Source organism: Populus trichocarpa, chromosome 14, assembly GCF_000002775.5.
Source record: "Populus trichocarpa isolate Nisqually-1 chromosome 14, P.trichocarpa_v4.1, whole genome shotgun sequence".
NCBI lineage: Eukaryota > Viridiplantae > Streptophyta > Magnoliopsida > Malpighiales > Salicaceae > Populus > Populus trichocarpa.
In genome coordinates, this window is record NC_037298.2 from 9,790,999 (window position 1) to 9,803,665 (window position 12,667).

Genomic DNA, 12,667 nt, shown 5'->3' on the forward strand with positions numbered 1-12,667 from the left:
AGTCCTATGCCCATAATCGTGGGGTCAATGAGTTAATTAAGATTGACTTGAATCTTTTTTTTTCTATTGATTTTTTTAAATCAATTTTCTTTTCATTTTCGACCTTAGATATTAAGTTATTTGATAATTGAGTTTCATTGATTTCTTCAATTTATCTTTGACAGGGTTACCTCGATACCACAACAATGTCACATATTTGACATGCTGATCAGTAGGGGTGATTATTTTCGGTTCGGTTTTTACATAAAAAATTAACCAAACCGACTTTATTAATTTTAAAATTTTAAAACCGAAACCGGTTCAAACCGACTAATTTTGGTTCGGTTTGGTTTTTGTTGTACAAAAACCGGTAAACCCGAAAAGCAAATTTCGGTGCCCAGTGCCCACAAACTACAAGCAAATCTAGGTTTTTGTTGTTCAGGAAAACAGATATGCCTAGTGCCCACAAACTACAAGCAAATCTAGATGTCCAGTGCCCACAAATTACAAGCAAATCTCGGTTTCTGTTGTTCAAAAAAACAGATCTACCCACAAACGACAAGCAAATTATAACATAAAAAAACCCCCACTAAATGCAGAGATGAACTTGAAATGGAGTTAGAATCTTAATCATCAAAAATCTATCTTTTTTGTTATCTACCCATGTAGTTTGATTAAAGTAAATGTTGATGCAGGGGTGAACTTAAAGAGATGAGAGATATAGAGAAAAGGAGGGGGGCTATGGGGAGAGATGAGAGGCAGAGAGAAAAAGGGGAAAAAAAAGAGGGGCTGTGAGAAGATGATGAGAGGTAGAGAAAAGGGAGGGGCGGCGGCTGCTGAATGTTACTTTAGGTCTAGGGTTTTTTCTATTTATACTTTTTTTTTAAGTGTTGGCAGGGTTGAACCGGTTTGGTTCAATCGGTTTCAAACTTTGAAAACTGAAACCGAATCGAATCAAAACCTTTTTGTGATTTTTTAATCAGTTAATTCGGTTTTTTTTTTCGGTTTGGTTTTTTCAGTTTTTTTTTCAATTTTTTCGATTTATCGGTTTTTTTGCTCATCCTTACTGATCAGGATGAGCTCAAGTCAGTTTTTTTTACCTTTTTTTTTGCCACTTTTTTTTGTTAGTTTCTTTATTCTCGTTGTATTTTTATTCATAATGTCAAAATTATGCAACTTTATTACATTTAATCAAGTTAATGATCTAAATCTTTTTTTTTTTTTTACTTTTTTATAAACATTTAGATCACCTTAACATCTTTTTTTATATGATGTTTGTTCGTAGTAAAGCAGAGACACCTATCTAGTTGATTTCGATTTGAGAAGCATTTCCTTTGTTTTTTTTCAACCATGTATGGCAAAAATATCTCTTGAATTACCAATATATATATATTTGAATATTTTTATGAGACTTGATAAAAAAAGAATCTTGATTTATAGACCTTCCAGCATTACTAAAAAATAAATAAAAAGGTTGCATGGTTGGAGTGTGCGTGAGCGAGTCAAGCAAGAAATATCCACAAGCTGGCACGTGCAAAGCCGTGAGAAACACAGTTGCCTTCCTTCCAGATTCATTAGACGTTCCTTGTGATTCTAGCAGAAGTGCATGGCTCAGAATTCGCCAACTCAGCATTCCTCTAAATTTCCCCTCCTCAAAATTTTCAAAATAATCCAATTAAATTAAGTACTAAAAATATCCCATTAAAAAAAGGATGGATCATCGTTCCCAGCAGCACCCATATTTCCTCGAAAGACCGACAGTGGAGAAAGCTCTCCAATGGCCCAGTTAATATCTCCTGTATGCACAGATGCACTTAAGATTAAAAAACCATCTAACGTTTTCCATATTTCTTCAAGAGGAAAGACCGCCCTTTATCATAATAATTCCCGGAGTGTTTTGAACTCTAAGAGAAGAGATTTTGGCAGAATCAGGGTTGCAGCCAACAGTTCAGCCTCTGCAGATGCTGTTGCCGATGATTATTACGCGGTCTTAGGTCTCGTACGTACTTGCCTACCTGCTCTTTACACTACTTTTCATTTCCTTAGTTACTGTTTTTCAAATAAATATAGCAATCATAACCAAATCCGTCTTAATATCCAGAGATTATATATATATATAACCACGTTGTTGATACTGATCATCAGTTGGTGCCGTTGGCTTATTGTTATTTTTATTATACATTATTATTATGTTGGCATGCATGCAGCTTCCAGATGCGACACCAGAGCAGATCAAGAAGGCTTATTATAGTTGCATGAAAGCATGTCATCCAGACTTGAGTGGCAATGACACAGATACCACAAATTTCTGCATGTTCATCAATGAGGTCTATGCGGTGGGTTGTTCATCCAGTATTGCTTGCGCTTTTTGAAAGATTTCTAATTTTTTTATGCGTAGCTTCTGCTGTTATTATTGTTAGTATTATTAATATGGTTTGTTGAAGTGCCGCAGGTGCTTAGTGACCCTTTGCAGCGCATGATCTATGATGAAATTCATGGCTTCGCATTGACGGCGATGAATCCTTTCTTTGATGATTCCAGCCCAAAGGATCATGCCTTTGTTGATGAGTTTAGCTGCATCGGTAATTATAATATATAGTTGAACTTTTTTGTTTTGTTTTTGCGTTAAAAACACATGATTAAATGCTAGTTTTCAGTGCCATTTAACTAATAATTTTATGGGATGTGGGTGCCAAATAAGATACAAGCTTATTGGCCTAGTGAAATATCCCTGTGGAAAACAATACTCTGGGATATTGCATGACATAGTTTTTATGGTTTCTGGGAAGGGATTTTTGTTACCCAAAATTAATTAGACCTTAATCAATAATTTTTAAGGCTGATATCATTGACTATGCTGTATTACCTCCAGGATGCAAAAATTGTGCCAATGTGGCTCCTGAAGTATTTGGAATTGAGGAAGATTTTGGAAGAGCCAGAGTTTACAGTCAGTGTGGAAATCTTCAATTAGTCCAGCAAGCAATTGAAAGTTGGTAAATATCCTGTATTTATCTGCTCCTTCAATGTTGTTATGACATGTTTAAAATAGTGCTTTTAATTAACTCGAATGAAATGTTATGAACAAATTCTTTCAAATTTATCTGCACGTCTGACAGAATCCTATATCAACATCTGAGCACACAGTGCTGTTAAGATGACTCGGGATTGTTAATTAACTTGTTGAAGGCTGTGAAGTGGAGACAGTTTCTGTGCCAGATGCTTTCACATTTTGCCCACATCCTTCTTGTTACATTTTAAACCTTGTATCTATATGCTGAAAATGATATTCTCAACTGACCAAACAGATATTGCACCTGTTCTGTATCCACTATGAATTAAAAAAAAAAAAAGGGCCGTTTGGAAGAAAACCAAGCAATCTTCGAACCAATCAATGGACTCTTTAACTTCAACTATTTATATGACAACAATTTTAAGTTGTCCTGTTTGGTAACAGGTGTTAGAGTTTTGTGAAGTAGTTCATTGTGTAATAGTGAGTGACTATAGTCCTGCTCGGAGAAATTGAAAGGTTGCAAGTTAGGTAATTAAAATACAATTTCTTTTTGTCAATCAGCCCGGTTGATTGCATCCATTGGACTTCTGCGGCGCAGCTTTCTTTGCTTGAAGATGAAATGCGCAGAGTAGAAAGAATAAATGTAAGGCACGCAACCACTATATAGTTTCTCCTTTGAAATTTAGTTTACTTCTCTACCTTCTTAATCTGATGTGAACATTTGAGTTGCTTAGCTTGAAAGCAAGCACATTTGACTTAACGGGCTTGAAAGTTTCTTAGAGTTGAATTTAAGAAGCCTGAAGATTACAGCAAGACTGCATTATATATCCAGATCCCATGCAGCAATCACTTGAGCGTCCCCTAAATTGTTGACGATAATATAATTTGAAAGAGAGAATGAATTTATGTATTGAATGGTATTCTACGTTCTGATAGCAGCTGTGATAAAAACGGTAGAGCCTAGTTGCTTGGCTTGGCTTATATTTTTTATTCCAAAACCTATTACGAATTTGAAAACTAATGGATGGTGATTGTGTAGATGAATGCTAAAAGGTGAAATTTCTCTAGAGGACAGAATAATGCACTTCTGACATCCAGACTAGGGTAATGTATACACTATGAAAAATACAAAGTGGAGACTGCAACAGCAACACGACCCTTCTCCAAATCAAGTAATTTATGTAGAAAACCTGAACCTGTGTTCTTTTTACCAGAACACAATATGTTAGCAAAATTAACTTTGACCTTTGCGTTCAAGCCATGCCCTAGTTCTGTCCTAGTCTACAATATGTTCCGTAATTCAAGCTTCCATACTTATAGCTTCTCTGTTACAACCATACCTGCATATCTGACCGACTGTTATGTGTGGTATTTTCACCTTGCCAGTCATTACAATATTGAAACTTGGACTGGTTTGAATGATTATCAGGTTGCACTGATGCTTTCAGGAATGGGATCTGCAGGAGCAGATGTTTTCAGAATGGTAAGCATGCTACTTATCTTATTCTTGCTACATTTTCAGCTTCCTGATTGGTTTGATTGCCACATGCTTCCTTGAGAATCTCACAAGATAAATTTGCAGTGAGCTTAGATTAATATCATCACATGCAAAGAGGAATAATCTTGTCCTTTTCCTTTAAGAAACAGAATGGTGTATAAAATCATGTAGAGAAATTAATGTTGAAGTTTTCAGTTACTTTGCTATATTTCTTCATCACCTGAATTGTCCATATCTGTGTAGGAACGCATGTAGAATTATTGTAATTGTTGATATCATCATAGCGTCACTCACTGCTTAGGCACTTATGCTGTGTTTCTAAAATGAAGATAATAGATGAAAGTAGTACTTGCTACTTAGACAGCTGCATTCCTAGAATGAAACAATGACAATACTGCACTACTGCTCTAGGGCTTGAAGTTTGCCTGCAGTCTGAGATTTCTGAATATTTAACCAATGGGCACGGAAGAGGTAATATTTTTCTGGTGCTAAAAGAGTCATGTACTTAGAGATATGGTTCCACCAAATGTGTCTTGGCCTCATGGGCGGGAGAACTTGGAGATGGTTCTACCCTTCAGTGGTTTTTGCATAAAATGGCTGCACTCAAGACTCAAACCTGAACTCCATATGGTTGCAACCCCAAGACTTTCACCATTGCATCAGACAGTTTCCCTACAGATCATGTTAACCATATCCACTTAACGATTTTCTTCTTATTTCGCTTGATCATTTTTTGGTATTTAGAACTTATCGCAGAGGAAAGTGAGAGGTTGAATTTGGGAGTCGAGCTGTAAGTTTTTTGAAAATAAATGGAATTTCAAGAGGCTTTTGCAAACTAATTAATTAAATTTATTTCCTTTATAATTTTTTTTTCCTCTTTTTAAGAACTGATCTCTGAATTCTTGAGTTGATTGCTTCAAAATCCCTTAAGGTATCATAACCGTTTAATTGCTAATATATTTCACTTTGTTATCACTAGTTGCTGAGCAGCAGCTATTAATTTACGCATAATTATGTGGCAGGCATGTTCTCGATGGGAAAAGAGGCAAGCAAAAATCTTGGTAGGAACTCTTTATCTTTTCTCCTTTATCAACATTCATTTAAACTTCCATGTTATTGGAGCAATATTATGTGAAAACCAATGAAACTTCGTCAAAAGCCTATATGGCTGAAGATATCACGTGTCAAGTAGGAAAAAGAAGGCCTTCTGAATCTGCGACTAGCTGTCATTTAAGTCTTTTAGATATCCCAGTTGGAAGAAGGAGCTCTGAACTGTCATTGCAGTAAATCAGTAGTTGTGCTTGCATGTCTCACCTTGTACCCGCTCATTTATCTGAATGGCAGAACAAGCGGTTAAAAACAGAATAGGCACTGCGCCTTCGGTTGAGTGATTTTTTCTAAAACTGGAAAACTCTTAATGCGCTGTTCTTAAATTGTTGAAAATAATCCTGCGGAGAGACCTGCTTGAGTTGTTTGCACTTGGTGAATTTCTCTCTGCGCTGATATGGGAGGGGTGGTATGCTTGTGTCACAAAACAATTTGTGATCTTGCGTTGCTAAATGATCCTGAAAACGATTTGTGAATGATATGCTCAAATAAACTGTCCCATCCCATATGCCACAGAGATATGGTCCCTTGAATTGAATCAATGATCCTCCATTTAAGAGCTCGTAACTCACACTACTTCACCAGACACTGGCCCTTTTTATGAACTGTGTAATAATACAGGGAAGTAATTATGATAAATTTAGGAAATTAACTTGATTTTTCCTAAAAGTTTCTGGATGCTTTGATTAAATGAATTGTCTTCATGAGTTTGAACTTTACATTGGTTGCGCATGAGCACATATTCTGGCTATCGTTTTGGTTCTGGCCAAAACATTTCCAAAGATTGTGACGGCATTGTTAACAGCTCTACTACGTTTGCTGAATAGGACTCCTAAATTTTTTGCAGGATCAGGCTAAAATAAGGATGATGAAGCAAAAAGATGTTGATAAAAAGGGGTCTTACTGGAGCGATCTCTGGGGTAATCCAAAAGAAAACCAAAGTTCAGGTAAGCGGATTGGTAAAAGCAAACTGATAACGTGACACTAACCTATATATTGCTCTTTATTTTCCACACCCTTATATCAGTGCTAGTATATAACCTATTAAATTATATAAGCTAGGACTTCCCTTTAGAAATGCTTGATTTTCTCGCGTTCCAGCAAATTTCGATGAACAAAATGCCAGCTTGCTGTGTTTTGGTTGTCACAAGTTCTATATGAAATGTTTCGTTTAGTAAAATAAGAAAGCATGTGCTCAAAGCACAATACTGAAACCATATATATATGATGATGGAAGCTTATTCGGCACTATAGTGATTGTAGAAGAGTTTGCAATTTTATGTTTTTGGCATGAAACAATGATTTTGAGTATGTATTTACCACTAATAAAGAATTATTTTAATCTAAAAGTTTAAATTATAAAATGAGATCTCATAATATAATTTATATTATTGTCTAACACCGTGCATGAATTATCTGTCCAAATGTAAGTTTTCTACCAGCCTTTCTTCAACTTCAAGTAAAACCAACGTTGACATGGTGTTTGATGCAGAGGAAGAAACCAAAGAGAGAGCAAGAAGAGCCGCAGCAGCAGCTCGAAGATGGAGGGAGTACTCAAGGAAGGGTGTTGATAAGCCTCCCGCTTATAAACTTCCGGAGGCAATCTCCAATAATGAGAAATGATCAGTAAATAGCATATCTTTCCACTCCACTGTAATTAATTAGCCTATAGATTACTGAAGAATCATTGATTCTCTTCCTCATGAAACTATGATTGATACCATGACTCTGTCCACAATGATTATTGAAACTGAAGTTGATAAATGAAATGGGAAGAGGTTATTTATGGAGCAATTGTTCTGGATAGTGGTTTCTTCTGTTGCACCAAAACAATGCTGCTGTGCTTCTGAAAAGATCATTTACAGAAAAGCATGATCGGTTGCATCAAAACGCAGTGGTATCCATGGCCGTGCTTTGCTCAGAAGCAGTGGTTTTACTTCTGTTACGAAGCTCTATACATTCAGTTGCATCATGGGCTTTTCATACAGTGCCCTGGTTTCATTATCTGATTGGCAATTGGCGGGGGAATGAGCGCCTCAACAACTTCCAGGAAAAATCGCACACCAAGAAAGCTTTCATTCTATTTCCAATTTCCATGTCGTCTTTCAAATGCAACTACTTTTACACAAGAAGCCATTACAAACAATGGAAAAGACAACAAAAATTATTGCAGAAAAATTATCCTGCACTACCACAGTATCCAGCAAATATGCTCAACCAAATCAAGGCCTTGCAACTGTACATTATAAGTCATCTTCTGGACATTATAAGTCATCTTTTGTAGGCCTCCTTCTGAGATTCTGTCATTAAGAAATTCCATCCTAACAATGCTGCTCCGACTGCAGGCTCAACCTGATCATTTAAAAAGAAAAATACCAAAATGGAATCTGTAGTACTCTAAATAAATAACAATACTAGTCTAGCAAGATTAAGATACAAGTATTCTCCCATGTCTGAAAAGAAAAGTAAGAGTTATCTGAAAAGAAAATGAAAACCGATGAAATTGAAAAAACAGTCGGCATGTATTTCCATATACACTGGCATTCATCTAACTGCACAAGAAGTTCTTAATATGAAGTTTTCAGCAATGCAGGTTTGTGCCCCTACGTTCGCGAGCATATAGATAAGTTAATACGATAAGTGAAATTTTATCCAAGAATTTTTAGCAAAAAAATATACTAGATCAAGCATTTCAAGAAAGTTTAATAAGGGCTTCCTTAATTAACATGGATTTAGTTTATTTGATATGTGGAAATTTTTTTCCAGGAAATTGATTTTATGTCCAATTTACTAGTTGAATAAGTTTTAATAACATGGTTATTGTGTTGTTTGGATACATTACAGCCAGGATCCAGCCTCCTATGGGTGTTGTCTAACCCACATGGCTCCCAACAGGAAATGCAGCTTCATGGTCTGACAGGATTTTGCTTCCCTTATTCAGTAGACAATATCAAAGATAACAATTACTTGTGAAATTCGGGTCATGCTACAGCAGCACAGCCTTTTCTACATGGGTTTTTGTTCCACTCTCTATATCCCTCTGTCACTCTTAAAGACTCAGATAATTCGCGTATTTCCAAATCGCTATTACATCTGCTATTCCACATTCAATCTCCATTCATAAATGGTATCTCAGCAATTTCATAGTTTCTATAGGAGATATTTTCTGCAGTTAATTCTTATAGCCACACTAATTTAGTTAGGAGCAGGAGGATGTATCTGGAAACATGATAGGTTGGTTAATCAGAAAAATTCTCGTTGGAACAAAGTAAAATATGGTTACCTTTGGGTGAATTGGAAGAACCCCAGGGTAGCTTTTAGAAATGTGGTTTACAACTTCTTTTCCTATATCCCACCTCTTATTTGCTTCTAGAACACCGCCAACCATGACAAGGGGAAAAGAAGCTTTTCCATCTGCGACGATATTTATGCAAGGTCAAAATGAGTCCAAGAAATACAAAGAAAATATGTTAGAACCATCCCGAGAGATAATAGTTTTTAATTTTAAATAGGATATATACATCACACTTAGTGAACAAGCTTTCAAAAACCCTGAAGGCAATACACACGGTTCATGTAAGGATAAACAAAGCAGGCACTACATGAAAATCAGCACGTCAAAATCACAATCTAAACTAAACTTAATTTTCCTAGTAGTGAGTTTCCGCATTATCCAAACTGTATGATAAAAATCATTGATTTATTAACTAGCTTGAAGTAGACTGTATTTTCACCAATCCATCCAGCCCTAAAATAAAACTGAAGGTTGGGTACAAATCTATAAAGCCTGAAATCATGGCAAGTCATTCTTTCCACTCCTTGTGAGCACCAACATTTCACCACTGCATTGTTGTAGTTTTAATGATATGTTACTTTGAGAAGCAACAGTTGCAAACACTCAATACTTGGATACTTTACGTGGTTCATTGACAACCTTATAATCATATTTCAAATGATACAAAAGAATTTATTTGTGCATTAGTTTTAGTTGGCAATGCCACACCTTCACCACACAAGCCGAGTCTTTGAACAACAGCTTTTACGCTCAAAGCCAACTCCTCAACTGAATCTTGCAAGATCTCATGAGCAACTCGGTCTCCTGCCTCTGCACAAGACACAACGACAGGAACAAGAGCTGCAATACGAGCCCAAGATGGATCTGCATAAGTCCACCTAAATTCAAAGAGAAATCCAGTATCTTATTCAGTAACATATCTGATTTTGTCAGTGTATCATAAGAACAACATGTCAGAAGTCAACCAGCCAAGACATCAATTGATTTTTCTCCAAATAGACTTCCAAGAAAAAAAAATCCAGGAACCAATTCTGTACTGGAAAACTATAATTCCATCAAAAAATTACAAAGGTCCATAGTCCATACATGACATGAACTGCATTTACATGTCACTGGAAAGAAATCTAGTGAACCCCATTTAATATTTTCTTATCAGAATATTGGACAAACATGAAACATACTGCCAATGTATTTCCACAAACATGTGATGTCATTACATGAACCAAGAACCATAAAGGACCAAATGCTATGAAAAGATAGGGATACAACACAGAACTAATTTTTTTTTCCATAGGTTGTTTTGTGAAAGAAAAGGGTAAGATGCAAAAAGAGTGCCAAGTAGTCTCATCCATTGGCACTTCAGTAACGAAGGTCAGATTAATGAAACAGACCTTCAGTTTTTTACTTCAAAGACAATGAAGATAACTGTAAGAGTTTTAAGCTTTGAAAACAGTAACCGCTACTTATAAGAGTTAAGATGACAATGGTGTTGTGTTGGAATATATACCCAATAAGTTCATCAGGGGAAGAAAGACCAAGTGTCTGCAAAATATTAGATGAAAGAATTGTTACAGGACCACGACCATCATAAGCCCTTACTATTGCTGTTAATGCCTGGGCAGCTATTCCATAACCACTGCAGGAGAATAAAACAATATCATGTTAAATTCACTCAAGAACAATAATTATATGTGAAGAAACAAAAACGGTTATGAATCCTATTGTAGCTATCATTAAAAACCTTCAAATAATCTTGTATCTAACTATTGCGGATAATTTGAATTCTTACCTTGGGAAAGAATAGGAAAAATAGAAGTAAAAAAAAAAGAAAAAAAGAAAAAACTATTCTCAAATGGTATACTGTGAATCATCTAGTAATGACTAAAACTAGAAGAAATTAATTTAGCATTGGATGACCAGATCATTTAGAAAGACAGTTGATTTTATGCACCGAGCTCTTGCCAAATGCATTTGACGTTTAATCACCAAGTTATTTAAATGTCAATTCCAGCCTCCTATTTGTACTAGCTAAAACTGTTAGGTTTGTTGAATGTTACAATCTCTATTTCTAGGTAACAGTTTCATGATAAGAAAATAAAATTGTATCAGAGCGAAAGAGTACATCAATGGAAGGAGGATATGATATCCACTTCGAAGGAAAATATAATTAAGACAAGTACATTCCAATCATGTTCAGTTAGCTAAAGATTCCATAAAAGAGGGAAAGTTAAATTCTGAATTACTAGTAGTTTTATCAAGAACAAAAATTTCTTGCATCTCTGGGAGCAGGAAATTCATGCTGCCTAAAACATGATAAAGTTTCATGCTTCTAGGCACTAAGTAGCACTATAAATAAAGAACATTTTTCATTGTTATAATGCCTGTGATCTTCTTGATATCATTTTAACTTCCTTTTCTTCAATGCTCAAATTCTTTTAGTTATAATACCCTCATGTTACTATGTTTCACACGAGAGGGGAGGGGGGAGAAATGAAGGCGCATTCTAGCTTATATACCTTCCCCAATCACCAAGGACCGGCCCTGCACCAGCAGCCCGAGCCTGTCTACCATCTTCTGTGAATCCAAAAGCAATAGTTCCTGTCCCAGCAATCAAAACACACCCATGGAGCTTTCCCATTGTGCCACTAGACAAAGCTGCAACAGCATCATTCTGAACATACAGCTTCACATGAGTAGGGAATATTTCCCTGCAGAAATCAAAGAAAAGGAAGATATGACAAAAGATTATCAAATAAATACTAAAATCAATGGATAACCAATCATAGGGAACAGCCTAAAAAGATTCAAAGCAATTCTGTGACTGTACAGACAAGAACTAACAAGATAACTGAAGCTGCAAGATGCAAAGCAAGAAAGCTCCTTGTAGTGCAAGGGAATTTTAATTAGAGGAGCAGAAAACACATGTAAATTAAATTTAAAAAAACTAGAGAGCAAATTACCTTAGCCAATTTAAAACTCTTAGCTCATCAGTTGAATGATTAACGCCGGAAACAGATAGACAAACAGCTCGAACTGCAGAGCGATTAGAACCCGACTTTAAAAGAGCATCAGCCATAACTTGCTCCAGCGTCTCTCTAGCAGCAGTTTCTGATCACGAAGCCAAATATCTCAAAGCCCATTAATAAAAAAAAATTGCTAGAAAATGCACCACCATATATATTATATAAAAAGAAAGCTGACCGCCAACGCTGTTGTGATTGGAACAACCGGCGACGGCTCGAGCGAGAACGGGAAGAGGGTCGGGAAAAGGATCAGAAAAGGGAAAAATTGGCATGCAAATGCAAACGGTAGACGTAGTTCCACCGTCCAATCCTAAGATCACCTCCCTGTTACCCAACTCCCCAATTTCATGTTCGAAATCCCATATTTCCCCATTTCTGTATCTCTTCTTCATCTTCCCAACAAGGCAGTCGCCAAAATCTTGCTACTGTTTCTTTCTTCTTCTTCTTCTTCTGACAAGAAGAGAAACTGACATTCAAAACACTCACTACTACACAACTACTGTATGTAGGATATAGATAGTAGTTACGAGAGACCAAGCACTCCTACCACTACTATCTCTATATTTCTTCGAATGTCCCATCAAGTTAATTTATTTAGTTGCATGTTTATTTTGTTGGGTAAACTATAATTTAGTCCCTGTCTCTTTTTTAATTCAGTTTCCTTTTTCTTTGAATCCATTCATTGGTCCCATGACCATGGCTGAATATAAAAAGGGATCACAGGCTATGGTCAAGGGACCGATCTATGAATCTTA

At 36.1% G+C, this 12,667-nt stretch overlaps 2 protein-coding genes across 2 annotated transcripts; one reads left to right on the forward strand and one right to left on the reverse strand.

The window, feature by feature from the left end:
* Nucleotides 1–1,688: 1,688 nt before the first annotated feature.
* Nucleotides 1,689–7,380, forward strand: LOC7458008 (chaperone protein dnaJ C76, chloroplastic). Its single transcript, XM_024585503.2, has 9 exons — nt 1,689–1,978; nt 2,187–2,315; nt 2,432–2,561; nt 2,852–2,972; nt 3,551–3,632; nt 4,419–4,472; nt 5,510–5,548; nt 6,442–6,541; nt 7,087–7,380. The coding sequence occupies exons 1-9, from the start codon at nt 1,757–1,759 to the stop codon at nt 7,215–7,217; spliced, it is 1,008 nt and encodes a 335-aa protein (XP_024441271.1). The 5' UTR covers nt 1,689–1,756; the 3' UTR covers nt 7,218–7,380.
* A 258-nt stretch (nt 7,381–7,638) lies between these two features.
* On the reverse strand, nt 7,639–12,562 carry LOC7466304 (uncharacterized). Its single transcript, XM_002321038.4, has 7 exons — nt 12,091–12,562; nt 11,850–11,997; nt 11,406–11,597; nt 10,397–10,525; nt 9,598–9,767; nt 8,878–9,008; nt 7,639–7,946 (listed from the first exon to the last, which is right to left on the reverse strand). Exons 1-7 carry the CDS (start codon nt 12,302–12,304, stop codon nt 7,866–7,868), a joined length of 1,065 nt encoding a protein of 354 aa, XP_002321074.1. The 5' UTR covers nt 12,305–12,562; the 3' UTR covers nt 7,639–7,865.
* Between the last annotated feature and the right edge of the window lie 105 nt (nt 12,563–12,667).

What these genes read in the sequence shown, in the direction of transcription:
- LOC7458008 (XM_024585503.2), top strand. Translation starts at nt 1,757, where the DNA reads ATGGCCCAGTTAATATCTCCTGTATGCACAGATGCACTTAAGATTAAA. An exon ending in ATTACGCGGTCTTAGGTCTC is followed by an intron (nt 1,979 to 2,186) that starts GTACGTACTTGC and finishes GCATGCATGCAG; the next exon opens with CTTCCAGATGCGACACCAGA. An exon ending in TCATCAATGAGGTCTATGCG is followed by an intron (nt 2,316 to 2,431) that starts GTGGGTTGTTCA and finishes GAAGTGCCGCAG; the next exon opens with GTGCTTAGTGACCCTTTGCA.
- LOC7466304 (XM_002321038.4), bottom strand. Translation starts at nt 12,304, where the DNA reads ATGAAGAAGAGATACAGAAATGGGGAAATATGGGATTTCGAACATGAA. An exon ending in CAATCACAACAGCGTTGGCG is followed by an intron (nt 11,998 to 12,090) that starts GTCAGCTTTCTT and finishes CTTCGTGATCAG; the next exon opens with AAACTGCTGCTAGAGAGACG. An exon ending in GTCCTTGGTGATTGGGGAAG is followed by an intron (nt 10,526 to 11,405) that starts GTATATAAGCTA and finishes ATTCTCCTGCAG; the next exon opens with TGGTTATGGAATAGCTGCCC.